This window comes from Schistocerca gregaria, chromosome 11 (genome assembly GCF_023897955.1).
Source record: "Schistocerca gregaria isolate iqSchGreg1 chromosome 11, iqSchGreg1.2, whole genome shotgun sequence".
Lineage (NCBI taxonomy): Eukaryota > Metazoa > Arthropoda > Insecta > Orthoptera > Acrididae > Schistocerca > Schistocerca gregaria.
The window spans coordinates 14,917,803-14,936,908 of NC_064930.1; the positions used below are offsets into that span (position 1 = coordinate 14,917,803).

General features: G+C 45.6%; 1 protein-coding gene across 1 annotated transcript in view; it reads right to left on the bottom strand.

The window, feature by feature from the left end:
* The window catches only part of LOC126295394 (uncharacterized), a 766,077-nt gene that overhangs the window by 285,752 nt on the left and 461,219 nt on the right, over nucleotides 1-19,106 (bottom strand). The window contains exon 3 of the mRNA XM_049987875.1: nucleotides 5,234-5,348. Coding sequence (XP_049843832.1) covers nucleotides 5,234-5,258 — 25 coding nt within the window. The 5' untranslated portion in view covers nucleotides 5,259-5,348. The remainder of the gene's footprint in view (nucleotides 1-5,233; nucleotides 5,349-19,106) is intronic.

Genomic DNA, 19,106 nt, shown 5'->3' on the forward strand with positions numbered 1-19,106 from the left:
CCAGTGCACTCTGCTTGCAGCAGAAATATGGAGTGGTATTTGGTTATATAGATGGGGATTTGTTGTTGTTACTGTGCTGTCATGCAGTAGACCCTCTCCCCTACCTATTCTTCCTGTTGTAGCAGAGATAAACATGTTGAAAGTTCTATAGAGCAAATAAATAAATAAATAAACTTGCCACTCCTGTGGGTGGTCGGGAACTACACAGCCGTGATGGCATAAATTCCCGACGAAATTTGGTATTACAAATACAATTTTATTCAAAACCACTTCCAATTGCGATGTCTAATTCCCGATTGATCAGTTTATTGTTCCCAACAGTGGTTTTGCTACCACACTTCACTCAGACTCCTTCCGTGACACCTTCAGATTATTTAAGGACTTAGCGCAACTGAGATGAAATATGAGATTTTCACTACCATTCTTAGATGCCTCCAACTTAATGGATCTCCCGCAAACGATCTAACCGTGGTAGTATACTTTAACATAATGGATTCCCTGCCAAACGACCTTGCTGTGCCAATATGAGCCACAGGGGGCTAGGAAAATAAAAAAGGGGGAAGAGCGCAGGCGGTTGTGTTTTCGAATCCCAGGTAGCCCCAGAGTTTCCTGCCAGATATGCCTGGCCTAGTAACCACCAACGGGGAGCAAGGAAAAACACCGATGGTATCGATATAATTAATTAATCAATCATCAGTTTCCTTGAATTGCGCAACTAGGCTACTTCGAAGACGTCCACAGGACAGCACTTTGGAGACTTCTGAGGATTTCCCAGGTGTCTGCTGCTTTCTTCAAGACAGAAGATATGTGGTGTGGACTATGGTGCCATGTGACACGTGTTCGCTGGTCAGGAAGTAACCACTTGAGAGGGACAGAGGGAGACAGAGAGTCAGAGAGAGCGTGTGTTTCGACAGGATTTTTCCAGGTATCAGTGTCAAAGAGCTGCCGCCTCCTGATGATTTGAACGACCGGGGTGACGGGCCAGAATGGGTGGAGGGGAGCGGACGTAGATAAGGGACTCGTTTTGCATTCCTGTCGATATATATATATATATATATATATATATATATATATATATATATATATATATATATATATATATACTCCTGGAAATGGAAAAAAGAACACATTGACACCGGTGTGTCAGACCCACCATACTTGCTCCGGGCACTGCGAGAGGGCTGTACAAGCAATGATCACACGTACGGCTCAGCGGACACACCAGGAACCGCGGTGTTGGCCGTCGAATGGCGCTAGCTGCGCAGCATTTGTGCACCGCCCCCGTCAGTGTCAGCCAGTTTGCCGTGGCATACGGAGCTCCATCGCAGTCTTTAACACTGGTAGTATGCCGCGACAGTGTGGACGTGAACCGTATGTGCAGTTGACGGACTTTGAGCGAGGGCGTATAGTGGGCATGCGGGGGGCTGGGTGGACGTACCGCCGAATTGCTCAACACGTGGGGCGTGAAGTCTCCACGGTACATCGATGTTGTCGCAAGTGGTCAGCGGAAGGTGCACGTGCCCGTTGACCTGGGACCGGACCGCAGCGACGCACGGATGCACGCCAAGACCGTAGGATACTACGCAGTGCCGTAGGGGACCGTACCGCCACTTCCCAGCAAATTAGGGACACTGTTGCTCCTGGGGTATCGGCGAGGACCATTCGCAACAGTCTCCATGAAGCTGGGCTACGGTCCCGCACACCGTTAGGCCGTCTTCTTCTCACGCCCCAACATCGTGCAGCCCGCCTCCAGTGGTGTCGCGAAAGGCGTGAATGGAGGGACGAATGGAGACGTGTCGTCTTCAGCGATGAGAGTCGCTTCTGCCTTGGTGCCAATGATGGTCATATGCGTGTTTGGCGCCGTGCAGGTGAGCGCCACAATCAGGACTGCATACGACCGAGGCACACAGGGCCAACACCCGGCATCATGGTGTGGGGAGCGATATCCTACACTGGCCGTACACCTCTGGTGATCGTCGAGGGGACACTGAATAGTGCACGGTACATCCAAACCGTCATCGAACCCATCGTTCTACCATTCCTAGACCGGCAAGGGAACTTGTTGTTCCAACAGGACAATGCACGTCCGCATGTATCCCGTGCCACCCAACGTGTTCTAGAAGGTGTAAGTCAACTACCCTGGCCAGCAAGATCTCCGAATCTGTCTCCCATTGAGCATGTTTGGGACAGGATGAAGCGTCGTCTCACGCGGTCTGCACGTCCAGCACGAACGCTGGTTCAACTGAGGCGCCAGGTGGAAATGGCGTGGCAAGCCGTTCCACAGGACTACATCCAGCACCTCTACGATCGTCTCCATGGGAGAATAGCAGCGTGCATTGCTGCGAAAGGTGGATATACACTGTACTAGTGCCGACATTGTGCATGCTCTGTTGCCTGTGTCTATGTGCCTGTGGTTCTGTCAGTGTGAACATGTGATGTATCTGACCCCAGGAATGTGTCAATAAATTTTCCCCTTCCTGGGACAATGAATTCACGGTGTTCTTATTTCAATTTCCAGGAATATATATATATATATATATATATATATATATATATATATATATATATATATATATATATATCGGAGTAGGTGCGCAAGCTATTCTTCATGGTCCTACAGTTCAAAAATGGTTCAAGTCGCTTTGAGCACTATGGGATGTAATATCTGAGGTCATCAGCCGCCTAGGCTTAGAACTACTTAAACCTAACTAACAGCACATATATCCATGCCGATGGCAGGATTGGAATCTGCGACCGTAGCAGCAACGCGGTTCCGGAATGAAGCGCATAGAACCGCTTGGCCACAACAGTGGGCCGGGCGAGATTCGCCGAGCGGTCAAGGGGCTCTACAGTCATGGACTGTGCCGCTGCTCCCAGTGGAGGTTCGAGTCCTCCCTCGGGCATGGGTAAGTGTGTTAGAATAATTTAGGTTAATTATTGTGTAAGCTTATGGACTGATGACCTTAGTCCCATAAGATTTCACATACATTTGATCATACGAACAACGGCCGGTCCGGTCTTCCAGTGTTTTGTGGATGCGTACTGAATTTGACACTTACTAACGCCGACACTAGTGCTCATGGTAACTGTTGGGCTTCTCGCTCTAGTACGTGGTAGTAAAGTGGAGACGGTATTAGGTCTGGAGACTTTTAACAGCCCAGAAGTGGTTGCTTATCGTACATTTGTTTATAACAGAGATCATGGTTCATCTTATTATATGTCTGCAATGCCACTGGTTCTTAGGGCAAGGAATCGTCGTTAAGTAAACGAATCAGAGTCTGTGTCCGTGTGGGTGAAAAGTGCACTGAATTGTGCCAAGATTAAAGTTGTTGGTTCTCCAGAATACTCTGTTGGTAGTATTGTGAAGTAACTCAGTATCTGCACAGCAGGGCTACACCATAGAGCAGCTACTTCCACTGACTTGGCGTGGAATGTGTCTCATTGCGAACAAAACAAATGGTCAGAATGGAATCAAATTTCGAAAGAAGTCTTCCACTGACGGCCGGGCCTCCCAGTAAAGGGACGTGAAGGGCTGCTGGCGAAGAAGCAATCGAAAGATTTACCGCCAGATACGTTTTGCGTGGTCTGACTGGTGTAATTACGCCCAATGAGTGTCTAATGTTGATGTAGATTTCATGACGGCATTACTTGCGTATCGAAAGAAAGCAATCTACTTACATATTTAATTACTCCTTTTTTATGTCTTTTACAAGACCTGCATCTGCCAAACTTAAATAAGCAGCAGAGAATGGTGAGATTCTCCCACCAAATAACGACATCTGACCCCTGTGAACTGGCATGCAAAATGAATTTTATAATTACTATGCCCACTGCAGTGCAGTTGGATTTCCTGTTATGTGATCCTTCTAGCCCACCAGCTCAGCATGGACTAAGATAATTTTCTCGCCATTTTTCCTGGGTTGAGTTGGTCATCCTCTGGTGGTGGCACTGTGCACTCGCTCAGTCGATCCCTGCACATCAAGGTGATCACGGGCATGACAATTTTCGAACAAGACAACACCTTGATCCTGCAGCAGAGTAATTATGTAATAAGGGCATGTAGTTCCTGGACAGGGTAATAACTGCCACACCAACAACTCTGCTCAGACAGCACTTTTCATGCCATTTTTTTCTGGAAGGGAAAGGAAGTTGGCTTTGGAGTGAGGGGAAGTGAGGGAGGGGACGTCTGGGGGACTCCCCAGGAGAGGGAGATGGTAATTAGACGATCAATTTAATTCATTAGTCGATTCATGTTGTATCAGAAATGTGCTCATATAATTGAGGTGGAGGAGGAGAGGTTTCGGAATTTCTCAGAGGGTTGGAGGAGAAGCGGAAGGGGTGTGGGATATCTTAGGAGGATGGATTATCCCCAGGGGATCGTCAATTATTCCTAGAGGTTCAGAAATCAATTAACAGAACAACAGGTTTGCAACTGAATGTATGTTTGCCCCTGAATGTGTACATCCCTCACAAACAGAATGTACCAGCATCTCCTTTATCCCACAGTTGTATGATTTCAACGTGCACCAGCAAAGTAGTTAGGTACCTTCAGTTAGGGTTGGCTACTCTCTGCAATAAAATGGTGAATGAAGTTGCTCATCGATAGAATTTGAAAGATTTCAAGCCACTGGTTTACTGTTTTATTTAATAAGAAGTGCTGTATGTTGTCTCGAATTCTTGTTTCCTGACACCAGTATGACCTGCCTCCCCCCCCTCACCTCCTAGTTCAGATCCTGGGTACGCCTTTTGCTGCTAATGGACACTCATTTACGTCACTGGGGAAACCATTATTTGTGCGGACCGGGATTCGAATATGGGTGTCTTATGACCCCTTCAACAAAGATGTACACCACACATGAACTCTTGTGCGAATCAGCGAAATGCCACGAGTAGTCAGTTGAGTTGAGTATTTGGATCTGATATCGGGTGTGCTAGGGTAGCTTGCGCAGTTGCGATGACCACTTGGCTTAGTGGTCAGAAAATCCGCCTGGCGACCTGGAGACCCAAATTCGATCCACAGTCCAGCAAATATTTTCAGCTTTCCTAACTGATGTAAATAAAAGCCTACTAGCAGCTGTCTTGACTACTACATCAGTTGGAGAAGCTAAATTGCCCGAGAAGTTTCACCAAATTCTTGCTCCGACAGAATAGAGAAACGTAATTTCGACATCAGCTCGGAGCAAGAGTGGAGTGAAAACGAATGTCTCCCGCCGCTAACGCGGGGCGCCCTCACCTGTGCTGCCGTTGTAGCCAGCCATGGCGGTCAGCGGCCGCTAGCACTGCCTGTGGCGGACGCGAGAACTTGCAGGCTGCCTGCCTCCGTGTAGCGTTTCCACCAGATCACCCATCTGCAACAGAAGTTACCTTCGTCTTGATCCCTTGTCCGTGAATGTCCGCACAGGGGCATTCGTAAGTACGTCCGTGGTTTCAGAAGATGACAGAGATTATCTCCAATTTGGTACTCGAAATGCGCGCCGTGACGTAGCTGCAGAGAGCATCCCAGCACCAGGTGACGCCTGGAGGATCTCCCTCCAGAGCGGCGCTGACGCCGCGCCCTGCTGTGTGGCAGATACATCAGTCAGTTGCTCGCATGCATTCAAATTAGTCACGTCACAAGTGGTACCCGCTTTAGCTCGAGCGCTTTGTGTTAAATATTGGGTGAGATGCTTCATCCAGTGATATGGATAAACTGAGGTGACGTAAGTCATGGGATAGCGATGTGGAGATACACAGATTGGGATAGTATCACATATACAAGGTGTAAAATACCAGTGCACTGGTGAAACTATCATTTGTACTCTCTGCCTATCCAGGGTAGTGGAAACAAGTACCCATTTGATAACTCTTGCACTTCAACCAAGCGTGTATGTGTATGTGTTAACAAATCTATATCTATGTCGCACACACCAGATTGAGGCACAAGATAGTTGTAAAACCTATTAGGGTCTCCTCATGTTAGATTCGTGTGTGTGGCAAAGAAATATTAACTGTTGACATGTTTCTGTGCACATTATAATTGAATCGCTAGTTTCAAGAATGGAACAAGTCCAAAACATCCTCTTGGGGCGAAACACAAACCGTGTCCTCGTCAGATGAGGCCTGATTTCCGTTGGTAAGGACTGAAATTAGGCTTCGAGTGTGGTACAGACCCAAAGACCCTGTGGATCCGAGTAATCAACAAGGCACTGTGTGGGAAGGTGGCTCCAAAATGGTGTGGGCTGTGTGTACATGAAATGGGCTGGGTCGTCTGGTCCAACTGAACCGATCAAGCACTGGAAATAATACTGTCCGTCTACCTGGAGACAATTTTGAGCCGTTCTTGGGCTACTTGTCCCAAACAAGGATGGAATTTTTATAGGTGACACTGTGGCATGTGACCAGGCTACAATTATTCGTGACTGGTTTGAAGAACAGTCTGGACAATTCGAATGAACGATAGGACATAATAGAAAGTTCATTTCGTACACAACATCCTGCACTGGCAAAACGTTCTGGATTATTGACGGCTATAGAGGAGGCATGCCTCAAATATTTTTGCATGTATCCCAGAGACTTGTTGAGTCCCTGCCACGTAGAGTTACGGCACTGCACCGGGCTAAAGGAGCTACGACACGTTACTAGGAGGTGACGTCACCTCACTGTATGCTTCCTGTATGTCTTCTGGTTATGGTGAAGTCTACTCCTGAAAGTCTGGAACTACTTATGAATAACTCTCTACCTATCTAGGGTAGTGTGGACGAGTACCCATCTGATAACTCTGGCATTTCACTCCAGCTTATACGTGTACAAGTTTACAAATCTGTATCCATATCGCACACACCAGCTTAAGGCACAGTTACACAAGACAGTTCCACTTGGACCATCTATTAGTCTCCTTGTGTTACATCCATGTGTGTGGCAAAGAAATATTAACTATTGGAATGTTTCTGTGGGCATTATGACTAAATGTTATAATTCCCAAATGTCATGAAGAATGGAACAAGTCTAAAACATCCTGTTGTGGCGAAACACAAAATAAATTACCCCCTTAGTTTTAATTTTCTTGTAACGAAACAGTTACACCGATGGAAAAAATCGCAACACCAAAGAGTAACTAAAGTTGAGTAATATAATTTTGATCAGACGATAATGTAAGCGCGAGATCAGGCATTGCAAATGTGAAATGCTGATATATTAACAAGCTATGTAGCCGCCGGAATATTGAATACAGACATGCATACGTTCTGTTGTACAGGTGATGAACGTCAGTTTGTCAGATGGAGTTCCACGCTTGTTGCACTTAATCGGTCAATGCAGGGACGGCAAATGCTGTTTGTGGATGACGCTGGAGTTGTCGTCCGATGATGTCCGTATGCGCTCGATTTTAAATGGGTATGGTGATCGAGCACCCCAAGGTAACTTGCCGACGCTCTGTGGTGCACGTTGGGTAACAACAGAGGTATGTGTAGCTTGGAGCACCCGATTGACGTACAAATTAGCAGTCAGAATGCGTGAGGTAAGGTCGAGAGTGTTTCTGTTGTCATAACTACAGTGAAAGGGTACAGTACCGCCCGACATTGAAAATAGGTACATCATTCTTCGTTATTCCTGTCATAACAACGTATTTTTGTAATAATAACTCAATTTTACTTAGTACATCGAAGCTGGGTACCAGTGTAGGAAAGAAGGACCATTTATTTATTTAACTGATCACATGTGCACTCTCACAAAATAAATCCCTATATCCAGTTTGGTGAGATCTGCGAAATGAATGAATGCATGGTCGTCTGCTAAGTGCAGATAGTGAATGTGCAATATATGATCGTCTTTGAGCGTGTGAAATGTGGCTGACCAATACGGTAGCAAGGTGCTCCCCCACTTCGGCCGAGGTGCGAGATGGCCTGAAGAATGGCCATATTTCAGCACTCGGGAGCTGGATCTTGTGTTGATAAGACCTGTCTTAGGTGTGCTCCGTAAAGACAAAAGAGTGGAGACATGGTATGCATGTGGAATACTTAAGAGTAGTTTGGAATAATAATTTCTCTATTTCTGGAACTTTTGTGGGGGAATTAAATATCAATCAGCTAATATTAAGGGGATCGTAGTAATCTTCGGAAGTGACCAACGGTCACAATGAAACCACGTGTAGCAATCAGATGAAATACTTCTGAGTGCATAAGCTAAGCTGAATTACTGGCGTGTGTGCTATAAGTTGTAAATATTTAAGAAATGTCGTGTGCAGGACTTGAAATCAGAGACGAGTGCTTCCACGTGGTGAGTACTGTGTGAGTCTCAATCTGTGTGTGAGACAAAGGATAAAGAGAAGTACTCGTCCATGGTATGAGTTGAGGAATCGCGTGTGTGATGAATGTGTTCTTAATATTACTTTGCGTGTTATGTATCCGTATGACTCTTGATTCAAACTATAATACTCTGGGAGTGAAGCAAGGTGAGTCAGCCGTCTATCCAGTAACGCCACTTGCCTTGCATTGGACAGGAAGACGTGCATATATCCTCCAGAGTTCATAGTAGGAAAGAAAAGTTACGAAGTGGGGGAGTGTCGTGTGAAACTGGGATGAATACTAATTGAAGCGGGAAAACTGAAAGTGATGTAATTATAACGTTGTGACTATTCCTTGTGTTGTATTCCACGTTGCCAGTGTGGTGTATTTCATGTAATTTAAGTATGCGTGGTTTGCATGGGAGAGTAGCAAGACAGGTTAAGATGGAGTGGGTTGTGCATGTTCCTTTTTGTACGGCTCGGTCTGGAGGAAATTTTCTTGATGATGGGTGTGAGAGTCGAAGTGTGAGATACAGCAAAAGATCCACCATCCTATCCAGAAAGTGCACTGTAGCGTTAGATAACTACGAGACCATAAGATATAGAATCATCAATGTAAAGCCATGACCACTGGGGGGGGGGGGGGGGAGTTTCTCATGTGCAATTGTTGTAGAAAATGTAATGGTGTGTTTAGGTTATAGAATATATCGGAATAAAAAAAGGTAGTGAAAAGAAAAGGATTGGTGGCGTTTTCCTTCGAATAGTATGTTGTCATGATATCCAAAATTTATAATGTGTGCGCCATTAATATTCAGTGCGATGGCCACGTGTTGATCAAAGTCGTTGGGTAAGAAAGAAAATGTAATACTGCCAGTGCGTCGTGAACAGTCAGAGTTGTGTGAATTACTAATAGTCAGATGTACTTCACCCGTTTCCGTTGCGTAATATGCAAACAGGAGAATAATTTGTAACTTAATTGTGAGTACTAGAGCTCATGTTACTCGATAAATAAAAAAATGAGTCCACTCGCTTGGCAGACCACTCATGTTGCAGGCCTGACTGCTTGATGCCACAGTATGAGCAAGGCATGCGGGTGCCTCTCACCAGCTGTAGGTTCAGTGTGTATAGAAAGAGTAGCTCGTTGGCGACTTGGCGACCCACACAGCTACCGCGGGAACCGAGGGAGAAACAACTTTCATCGGGGAACGCAACAGACCTCCACCTTGCCTTCCAGTAACCCCTAGCTTCACACCACTGTAGTCGACAATGGCTGTCGTTTGGGGTCAGTGGATGCACACTTCGAGGCGCCTGATTCGGAGCTGCCCTTGACGTAGCCCATTTCTAACAGCTCGTTGCGCCAACTGAGCCCCATATTGCTGCTGCAGGTGGAGTGCGATGCGCCAGAGCTGTGGTCTCATCCCCCTCGGCAGTGCCCTGTGGCAGTCCACAGCCCATTTTTATTGCGACCGCACATTCCCGTGAACACCTGTGCCAGCAATCATGCGCAGTGCCTACATTGCTGCCAGATCCTCCTGCAGCATCGCCGCAGGAACGTGCAGCTTCTTGTAGCCCAATGACATGACCCCATCCAGACTCAGGGAGGTGTTCGTAACGGCGCCTTTGTCGCCTCAAAGGCATTCTTGTCTGACGTCCAGTCATCATGTCCAGCACTGAAGGTAACGCCCACATCTGCGCTCACAGCGCGTGTATTAAAAACAAAAAAACGTGATTAGCATCGTCATAACGGCACTGTTAGTTCCACTCAGTAAAATCGGAAGATTCCTTTCTTCTTCAAACTCACTATGAATTACTCATTTAAACTTCTTCTTACAACATCAGAAACAGTTTTACTTTCACAACACACAAATAATACGACACGTACAGAAATTCTTTGTACTTTTCACACGTTTTGAAAGCATGATCTCTGAAATTTAATTCAAAAATCATTACTGTCCTTCACTTTCACCATCCATCAACTTCCTCATAAAGTGGTCTACGCTCATGTGGACTATTTAACTATCTTTCGTATATGCAGGATCCTCTTGTCTGGCATTCGAATTTTTCTGTTGTACACCATTTTTGTAGGAATATGGGGCACTTCAGTGATGTTCTCGTGCAGCAAAAATGTGTTTTCACCACACCATCAATGAATTCAGATACAGTTACGTAACCTTTAGGTTTTTTTTGTTTATTTACTTGCAACATGCTTTATTACAATATTTGTAGCACTCCACGTATGTATTGTGTGTGTGTGTGTGGAGATCAGTGTAATGTGATGACAGAAGGGAGGGGATGACGCCCAGTGCAAGCACCCAGCCCTCCCCCTCCACATAGGAACAGGGGGGAGGGGGGCTGCCAAACCTGCCGATCACACCCTAAGGGCGGACCACCACCAACGAACATCGCCACCGGCGCTCGCGGCACGAGACACTGCGGAGAGGGTCCGAACGAATCCAGGACGCTGGTGCAAGGTTTGGCGATGACGAACTTTACGCCACCACGCCTTCCCCCACTAGTCAACCAAATTTAACCTCTAGGTGAGAACTATTCTGCCAGTACTTGAGGGTTCTTCCAAGAACTACGTTGCCTTTTTGTAGAACTTAGGCAACCAGTTTTTGAAATCCAGGGTACCTTCAGCAGAGTTTTGAGTAATATTGAATCCTGTCCTTTTCGAGGATTGAAACAAATTAATGTATCGCCGTGGGGGTTAAATTCTGTCTAATCATCTGGTTTTCCTTATGTGTGTAAACGATTTAGGAGACAATACGAGGAGTCGTCTTCTGTTTTTTGCAGATGACGCAGTTGTTAATCGACTAGTAGAGTTATCAGAAGATGTAAACAAATTGCAAAACGATTTAGAAAAGATATCTGCATAGTGCGAAGATTGGCAATTGACGCTTAATAATGAAAAGTGTGAAGTCATCCACATGAGTGCTAAAAGCAATCCGTTAAAATTTGGTTACACGATAAATCAGTTAAATCTAAAGATCGTCAATTCAACTACATATCTAGGAATTGCAATTACGTAGAATTTAAATTGGAAGGAACACATAGAAAATGTCGTGGGAAAGGCTAACAAAAGGCTGTGTTTTATTGGCAGGACACTTAGATAACGTAAGAGAGCAACTAAGGAGACAACCTGTACCACGGTTGTCCATCCTCTTTTAGAATACTGCTGCGCGGTATGGATCCTTAGCAGATAGCATTGACGGAGTACATCGAAAATGTTCAATCAAAGGTAGCACGTTTTGTACTATCGCGAACTACGGGAGAGACTGCCACAAAAACGATACAGGATTTAAGCTGGACATCATTAAAAGAAATGCGTTTCTCGTGGCGACGGAATCTTGTCACGAAATTCCAATCACCAGCTTTCTCCTCCGAATGTGAAAACATTGATGCCGACCTACAGGCAGAGAGGGTCACCATTATGAAATAAGAGAAATCAGAGCTGGCACGGGAAATCGCGGGAGTTCGTGTTTTTCAGCGAACTGTACGACACTGGAGTAATAGAGAATTATTGTGAAGGTGGTTCGACGAACCCTCTGCCAGGCACTTAAATGTCATATTTAGAGTATAGATGTAGATGTAGATGTAGATTTTTCCTTTCTGCAGTTCGACAATTGTGGTCGCATTGAAGAATGAAGTCCCCTCACAATTGGCAGTACTGATATACCTTTGCAAACACCACTGTAGCAACCAATGTAAGGAGAAGAGGGAATTAAGTGTTGTTGAGTTATTAACCTTCTCAGGCTTCACTGAAAATAAAGTGTTATCTCGGCGTCCATATCGTTTATTTTCAATAGAAGCAGGCTATATACTTCATTAGGAAACGTAGGCTTGCAACAAAAAACAATACGTTAGAAACGCCAAATTAAGATGCTTTTAAAACTTCTGGAACAGCTACTATATCAGCAAGTAATATTCATCTACGTTTAATCATGAATAGATAAACTCTAAGTCGGATATATCTGGGATGCCTTGCGAGGTGCTCTTCAGAAGAGATCTTCACCCCTTCGTAATCTTACGGATCTATGGACAGTTAATTTTTTTTCTTAGAAAAAACCAACAGCCTCAGTTGCAAAGTTTACATAGATTTACCCAGCTTTCAGTCGCGATAACCCAACCTTCCTCAGAATAAAAGTAACTACCTTTGACCACAGTGGAAATCGTCAAGTTAAAACTACAAATCCATAAATGATCGTCTGACTGTAAAAATGTATCTGAAACTGCCTCGGCCCTACTTGTCGACCGGGGTGCGGCAGCCACGGGTGATGTACGGGAACAGTTCCTTCATCTTCAGAACCAAAGCAAAGTCACAAGCACTTAATTGGTATTACTGTTCATTTCTGGAGCATCACCTGCGACCAGCTTTGGGAAAGAAGCGGCGACACTTTCTGCGCAATCCACCCTTCATTTGTGGGCGCGTACAGCTCGAGCTGCTCTGTTCGGTCCATGGAACTGGGAATTACTGTACGATCCACCACACTCCTCGGACGTAATTCCTTGTGTCATTGATTTGATTCCGAAAATTAAGGAACCACTTCGTGGCTTTCGCTTCAGAACTGTTTCAGAGATTCGACAGGCAGTAGACCGCTCCAGTCGCACTACCAACAGAACAGGCCCTGCTAACGGTATACTACGCCTTCCACATCGCTGGCAACAGGTTCCACACAACGCTGGTGACTAATCTGAAGGACGGTAACAGGTGCAAACATGTACCGTTTCGTATCGGTTGTGAATAAACAGTTGCCACTATTTAATGTCCAAACCTCGTACTAACGTGGAGAGTGGAATGGAATGGAGTGTCGCGTGACGAGGGCCTCCCGTCGGGTAGACCGTTCGCCTGGTGCAAGTCTTTCGATTTGACGCCACTTTGGGGGGGATAAAATGATGATGATTAGTTCAACACAACACCCAGTCCCTGAGCGGAGAAAATCTCCGACCCAGCCGGGAATCGAACCCGGGCCCTTTGGATTGACAGTCTGTCGCGCTGACCACTCAGCTACCGGAGCGGACAACATAGACAGTACTACGCGATAAATGTAGCAGTACTCGACAGCGATTGAGCAACGGTGCCACAGGCCGGTAGCACTCAATGTGGGCCAGGGTGGTCGTGTCGCTAATGGAGTGGTGGATATTCTTTATCTTTTACTGTCTCAGTTAATACGTATAGGTAGAACCAGAACCGCACTAGACTGTAACTTGGGCGCTCTCGCGAATGAGCGCAGAAAAAAAAGAGCTGCTCAAAGAATCATTTCGTTGATAACAGAAAACAAAAAAACCTTGCTGTTCATGTTAGGAGTCGCATGACAGGCATGGTGAGTACTTTTTTCTTCGGTCGACTCCGTAAATGCATGGAAAAAAAATTGTGAACTTCTGCCAGAACACAAGAGAATATCTTCCTGACAACTCTTAGGAGAGGAAACCTGTATATAAGTTCTTAGCGCTTCCCCTTGACCTTAAATTATTCAACAGACACACATATCAGAGGTATTAATAGTTAATAATACAAATATTTATAACATTCTGCCAACACTGTGGTGACTTTTCGGTTCTGCAAGTGTAGAAATCACGTGGTTTTGAGGAGAAGAATTTTGGCGAGCCACGTTGGGAGGGAATTTTCATTCGGAAAGGAAGTTCCTTGAACGAGAAGGAGCCGGAAAATACGAAAAACTGAGGGCGAAAGATGAGGTGAATAAGGTGGATGGAGAACGATTTCCCAACTCTAGGGTTTTTTGTCGGTGTGGGCGCACGTTATCGGGGAGTAGCAACACTTCAAACAGTGTTCTAGGTCGTTGTTCTCGGGTTCCGTTTCGAGAGGTCTCGGTTGTTGACAGCGTATGTCAACAGTGATGGTGACACCTCCCGAAAGCAGTTCCTGCTACACCACACCGCCGTCGTTCCACAACATGCACAACATTTACATTTTGTCGATGCACACTGGTCTTCCTATGGGGTCTTGTTGTTTTGTTTTGGCTTAACCATTCCTTTCTTTTTCCTTATTTTATCATAACGACACCATCACGTCACCAGTAATAACACAAGGTAGGAATTGTCGGTGTTGTTGAGCGAGCAAAGACGCGCATTACATCCAGCCACTGATTTTTGTGATTTTATCTTAGAGCATGCAGTACGCATACACTCGATTTTTCAAGCAACCCCACTGCATGAAAAAGTCACACGACCACAGTTCATCATATCTGGCAGTTCTCGAGTACACTGTCGTGGGTGACTGTGGATTAATCCTTGTAAAGAATCTTCGCAAAAGTGGAACTAATGTCAAAATCATCCTCCCTAAAGCCAGAAAATCATTTCCTTGCCATGTACTGTCCAATAATGATATCGCCATACACAGCAAAACAGTTTCTGGATCCGTCCGATGCTGCCACTCCTCTGTTGAACTGAAACAGAAAAATAGACTGGAAATCTTCCAATTTCTTCACTTTGCACTCTATTTTGTAGCATCCACAGCTCCACTTACTATTTCCGTATGACAGAATGACAATATGTTTGAGCCGTGGTAAAAACTGCTGTTTTGCAGAGCGCGCCGCAGCGCGTAGTGTGAAGCAGTCGCCCTCCGTTTCTAGCGGGGGCGCCGCTGTGGCAATCGCACCTTTGGTGTCTCCCTGTCTGACTGTTTGTCGGTCTGCCGTACGTTAATAGCTGCTTCTGTCATGTTTGTCGGAATAGGTGTTAACGAATTTATTGCTTGAAGTGTAACGGCCGAATTCCTGAAATAAGTTCTTATCTTGCCCATCATCTTGAGAAGTGGTATATGTGTAATGTAGAGCATGTTTGTATATTTTATGTAAGACTGCATTTCATGGGTTGTTATTTAAATGGTCATTTTAGTATATAAAGTTGCCACCCTGCACCGTAAGAGTTTTCTTTATAAAATCAAATTGCACCTTCGACGGCAATTTTCTTTTTTTTTTTTTTTAATGTTAGTGTTTCGTACCATTGCCATCCCTCCTATGGGGTGCATAATTTATATGCTTCTGTGGGTTGTTAAAAATTTTAGTTTAAGGTAATCTGGTGTGTTGCAGATTTGCACCAGTGTAGTCTTTCAGTGGTTGTTGTGAGCGGTTGTGATTACGGCCGTGTCAAAGGGACCGGCAAGGTTCTCAGCACGAAAGCTCATACTGTCAAAATTGGTTTTTTCTGCCTCTGTATAAATTGTAACTTGATATTTAGAGGGTGCTTTCTGATTATAATTTTAAATCTGTTTAAAAAAAAAGGTGCTTTTAGGAAGAAAATTTCCATTTGTTGAATGAAATTTTATTTGTTTTCTTCAGTTACTGACTGGCAACTACTTCCACGCTCATATAGTGTGATTAAATGTGTTAGCGTTCTTGATGAATCGATTGTAAATAAAGAAAGTTCTTAAGAAAAGGCTGTAGCCGAGCTGTTCTAGGCGTTTCAGTCCGGAACCGTGCGGTTGCAGGTTCGAATCCTGCCTCAGGCATGGATGTGTGTGATGTCCTTAGGTTAGTTAGGTTTAAGTAGTTCTAATTATAGGGGAATGATGACCTCAGATGTTAAGTGCCATAGTGCTTACAGACAGTTGAACCATTTTTGAGAAACAGTGAACTGTAAACAAAAAATAACAGTTGATAAATAAACTCATAACATCTGGAATACCTACAGGCAAAACGGTACCAACTTGTGCAGCAATCTGATATAAACAGTTTGGCTTTCTGAGTTGTTATACCCTCTGATGAGGTGTCCGTCATCGGGAGACGAAACGTAAGAGAGGACATACGCCACGGGCCACAGCCTAATGGGCACGAAACAAAAATCACGGGAGATGCGTCGCCGTCAGTCCACTACGCCCCGTACAGTGGCACTGGAAAACGCGGAGCCCCGCTACCTCCCCCACCACACCCGCCGCGCCAGCAGCCAGCCGCCCACCATCCCTTTGTCTGCTGTCTACCCCCCCCCCCCCTTTCCCCTCTGGCCACCATATAGCTCATCGTCCGTCTGCACACCGCCACCGCCGCTGCCCGAGACCGCCAGTTGCCGCCCACCCCCGCCGGCTGCTCCTTTACTTACTTTTTCTTTTGTTCCTCCTCGCCCTCATCCCCCACCCCCCCCCCCCCACCTTTTCCTGGTTATTACTTGTATTCCTCTTCTATCTGCCATTGCCAGTGCCTCGTCCGTGGACTCCCAGGACAATCAGTTCCCTGCGGCAAGCAACGAGGGGGTGGCGGTGGTGTTTACAGGGGGCTGAGGAGCTCGCGTGTTGGTTGCTCGTCAGGCTCCGCTGCCCCCTCCCCCTATCGTCGCCGATTCCACCAGCCAGTGCCCATCCCCCTTCCACCTTGTTGCACGAGTCGAGGCCTTCTATTATTGTACGCCGGCTGCCCGCCGCAGCTGCAGAGGCGACGGAGGCCGCTGTCGGCACGGAATGCTGCTTCTCAACAAGTCCACCCTCACGGAGTCGCTCCCGCTTGTGAATGCCGCCCGACGTTTCTCTTTAGTCGCTCTCAGAAAGATGCACTGCGACATCCACATCTGCACTGACACTCCGCGTGCGACTGTAAGTGCTACGCAGTGCTACTCCTGCCAGACCTCAGTATATATCGACACCTGAGTTGATGCCACGTCCCTCGACTCCTGGAAGGCGTTTGACACACGCCTGTACTGTCGCCCGATGACCTAAATACGGCCATAGACCAGCTGTGTGATGGGACTGAAGAGCTTCTAGCAAACTGTGCACAGCATGTCGTTCTGAACGGAAAATAGTATTCATGTGGAAAACTAACTTTGGACGTACTCTGGTGGAATCGAACAGGACCGTAACTTTCCAAAATATTAGGTTGTAGCATAAGTTCGTAGCGCATACCTCACAACTAGGGTTGGGATAACTCTATGGAAAAGCACAAGGAAGGCGGACCTACAGAGTTCGCCATTTGTCGTTTCAAGAAATACACTTTATTACTCAACAACAATATAATAATCACAATTTAAGAAACATTTGTTAAACGTAACAACACTCACAATCATTTTAAAAACTTGAACAGGCTCAATTAATTAATAGCAAACTTTAGCTATTTACACCATTAAGAGTAGGGCTTGAAACCAGGAGTTGCAGTTCGCAACTAGAAGCAGGAAGTCACACAAGCTAAGAATGGCTGCAACCCAATTCAACAAATAATTTTGTGAGTAAAATAAATATGATGACATCCGCTAAATGTAGTAACTATTTCGAAGCATTGGTAACGCGTTACTAAAGTGGACGACGCCCACAAAAAATACAGAAAGGATAACAACTCATGCCACTGATGGGAGCTGTTGACTAGCCCTTAACATTGTATAAGTCTTAATAAAAGTTCCTTTAGCAATTACCTACACTTTCCCCCAAAATATAGGCAAAGCTGGGAAGGTGTACAATTTAGATGTGACTCCTAAATGGTACACATCAGCAGAAACATTGATAATGAGCCTTAATGTAAATAGACATGTCCATACACAAGATAAGGTTGGAGGACATGCAATTTGAGTGTGACTCACAACTGCTACAAATCAGCAGAAACGTTGACAATGATTTTTAATAAATATTCAATTGTCCAGACGCCATGGTAAGCTCAGAAATACAGTACATGGCTATCACAGCCAACAGCGAATAAGCAGACAAGTTTCACAATGAGTGGAATTAGCTATTGACTGTGGATCAAATGTAAGGTTCAACAGTTTATATTCATAAGTAAAAGGCCTTAAAACTTAACACGATCCATAAGTAGCAGTGAGGGAGTAAGGTTTATAGGAGTACTTGAAGGGCAGGTACAGCGAGGAGGAACTTTGGGCTTGTAGAACAACCTTGAAACTTCAGGATTTGACTGAGTTCACCAAATAGGACAGACTAATGATTTCCAACTAGACAGCGACACTCCACCGTAATGGGTGGGTGTGTTGTCCTTGGCGTAAGTTAGTTCAAGCTAGCTTCAGTACTGTGCAAGCCTAGGGACCGATGACGTCTGCAGTTTGGTGCCACAGAAACCAGGCTCAACAGTGGCAGGCGTCACACCACCAACTCTACTCAGCCTGAGCCACTGCGGCGTGGCTGGTAGAGGCAGCAGATGGCGAGTCAAGCCACGAAGTGACGCCGCAGCAGAAAGCCAACACGTCTCTACTTTGCGCCAGCCAACACGAGTAAGTCGTCTGCTGGCAACAGCTACCCCGCCAACACACATCAGAAGGGAACGCTAATCAGCACGAATAAGGCTACAGGTCGGAGTGCTTAAGATGTAGGAAATCTCAACTTATCCTGAAAGCCACTACACGAACACAAGTGGCCTTTAAAATTGCTACACCACGAAGATGTGCTACAGACGCGAAATTTAAGCGACACTAAGAAGATGCTGTCATATGGAAATCATTAGCTTTTGAGAGCATTCACACAAGGCTCGCGCAATTGGCGCCACCTATAGCTTGATGACATGAGGAAAGATTCCAACCGATTTCTCATACACAAACGGCAGTTGACAGGGGTTGCCTGGTGAAACGTTGTTGTGATGCCTCGTGTAAGGGGGAGAAATGCGTACCATCACGCTTCCGACTTTGATAAAGATCGGATTGTAGCCTATCGGGATTGCGGTTTATCCTATCGCGACATTGCTGCTCTTGTTGGTCAAGATCCAAAGACTGTTAGCAGAATATGGAATCGGTGGGTTCAGGAGGGTAATACGGAACGCCGTGCTGGATCCCAACGGCCTCGTATCTCTAAAAGTCGAGATGACAGGCATCTTATCCGAATGGCTGTAACGGATCATGCAGCCTCGTCTCGATCCTTGAGTCAACAGATGGGGACGTTTGCAAGACAACAACCATCTGCACGAACAGT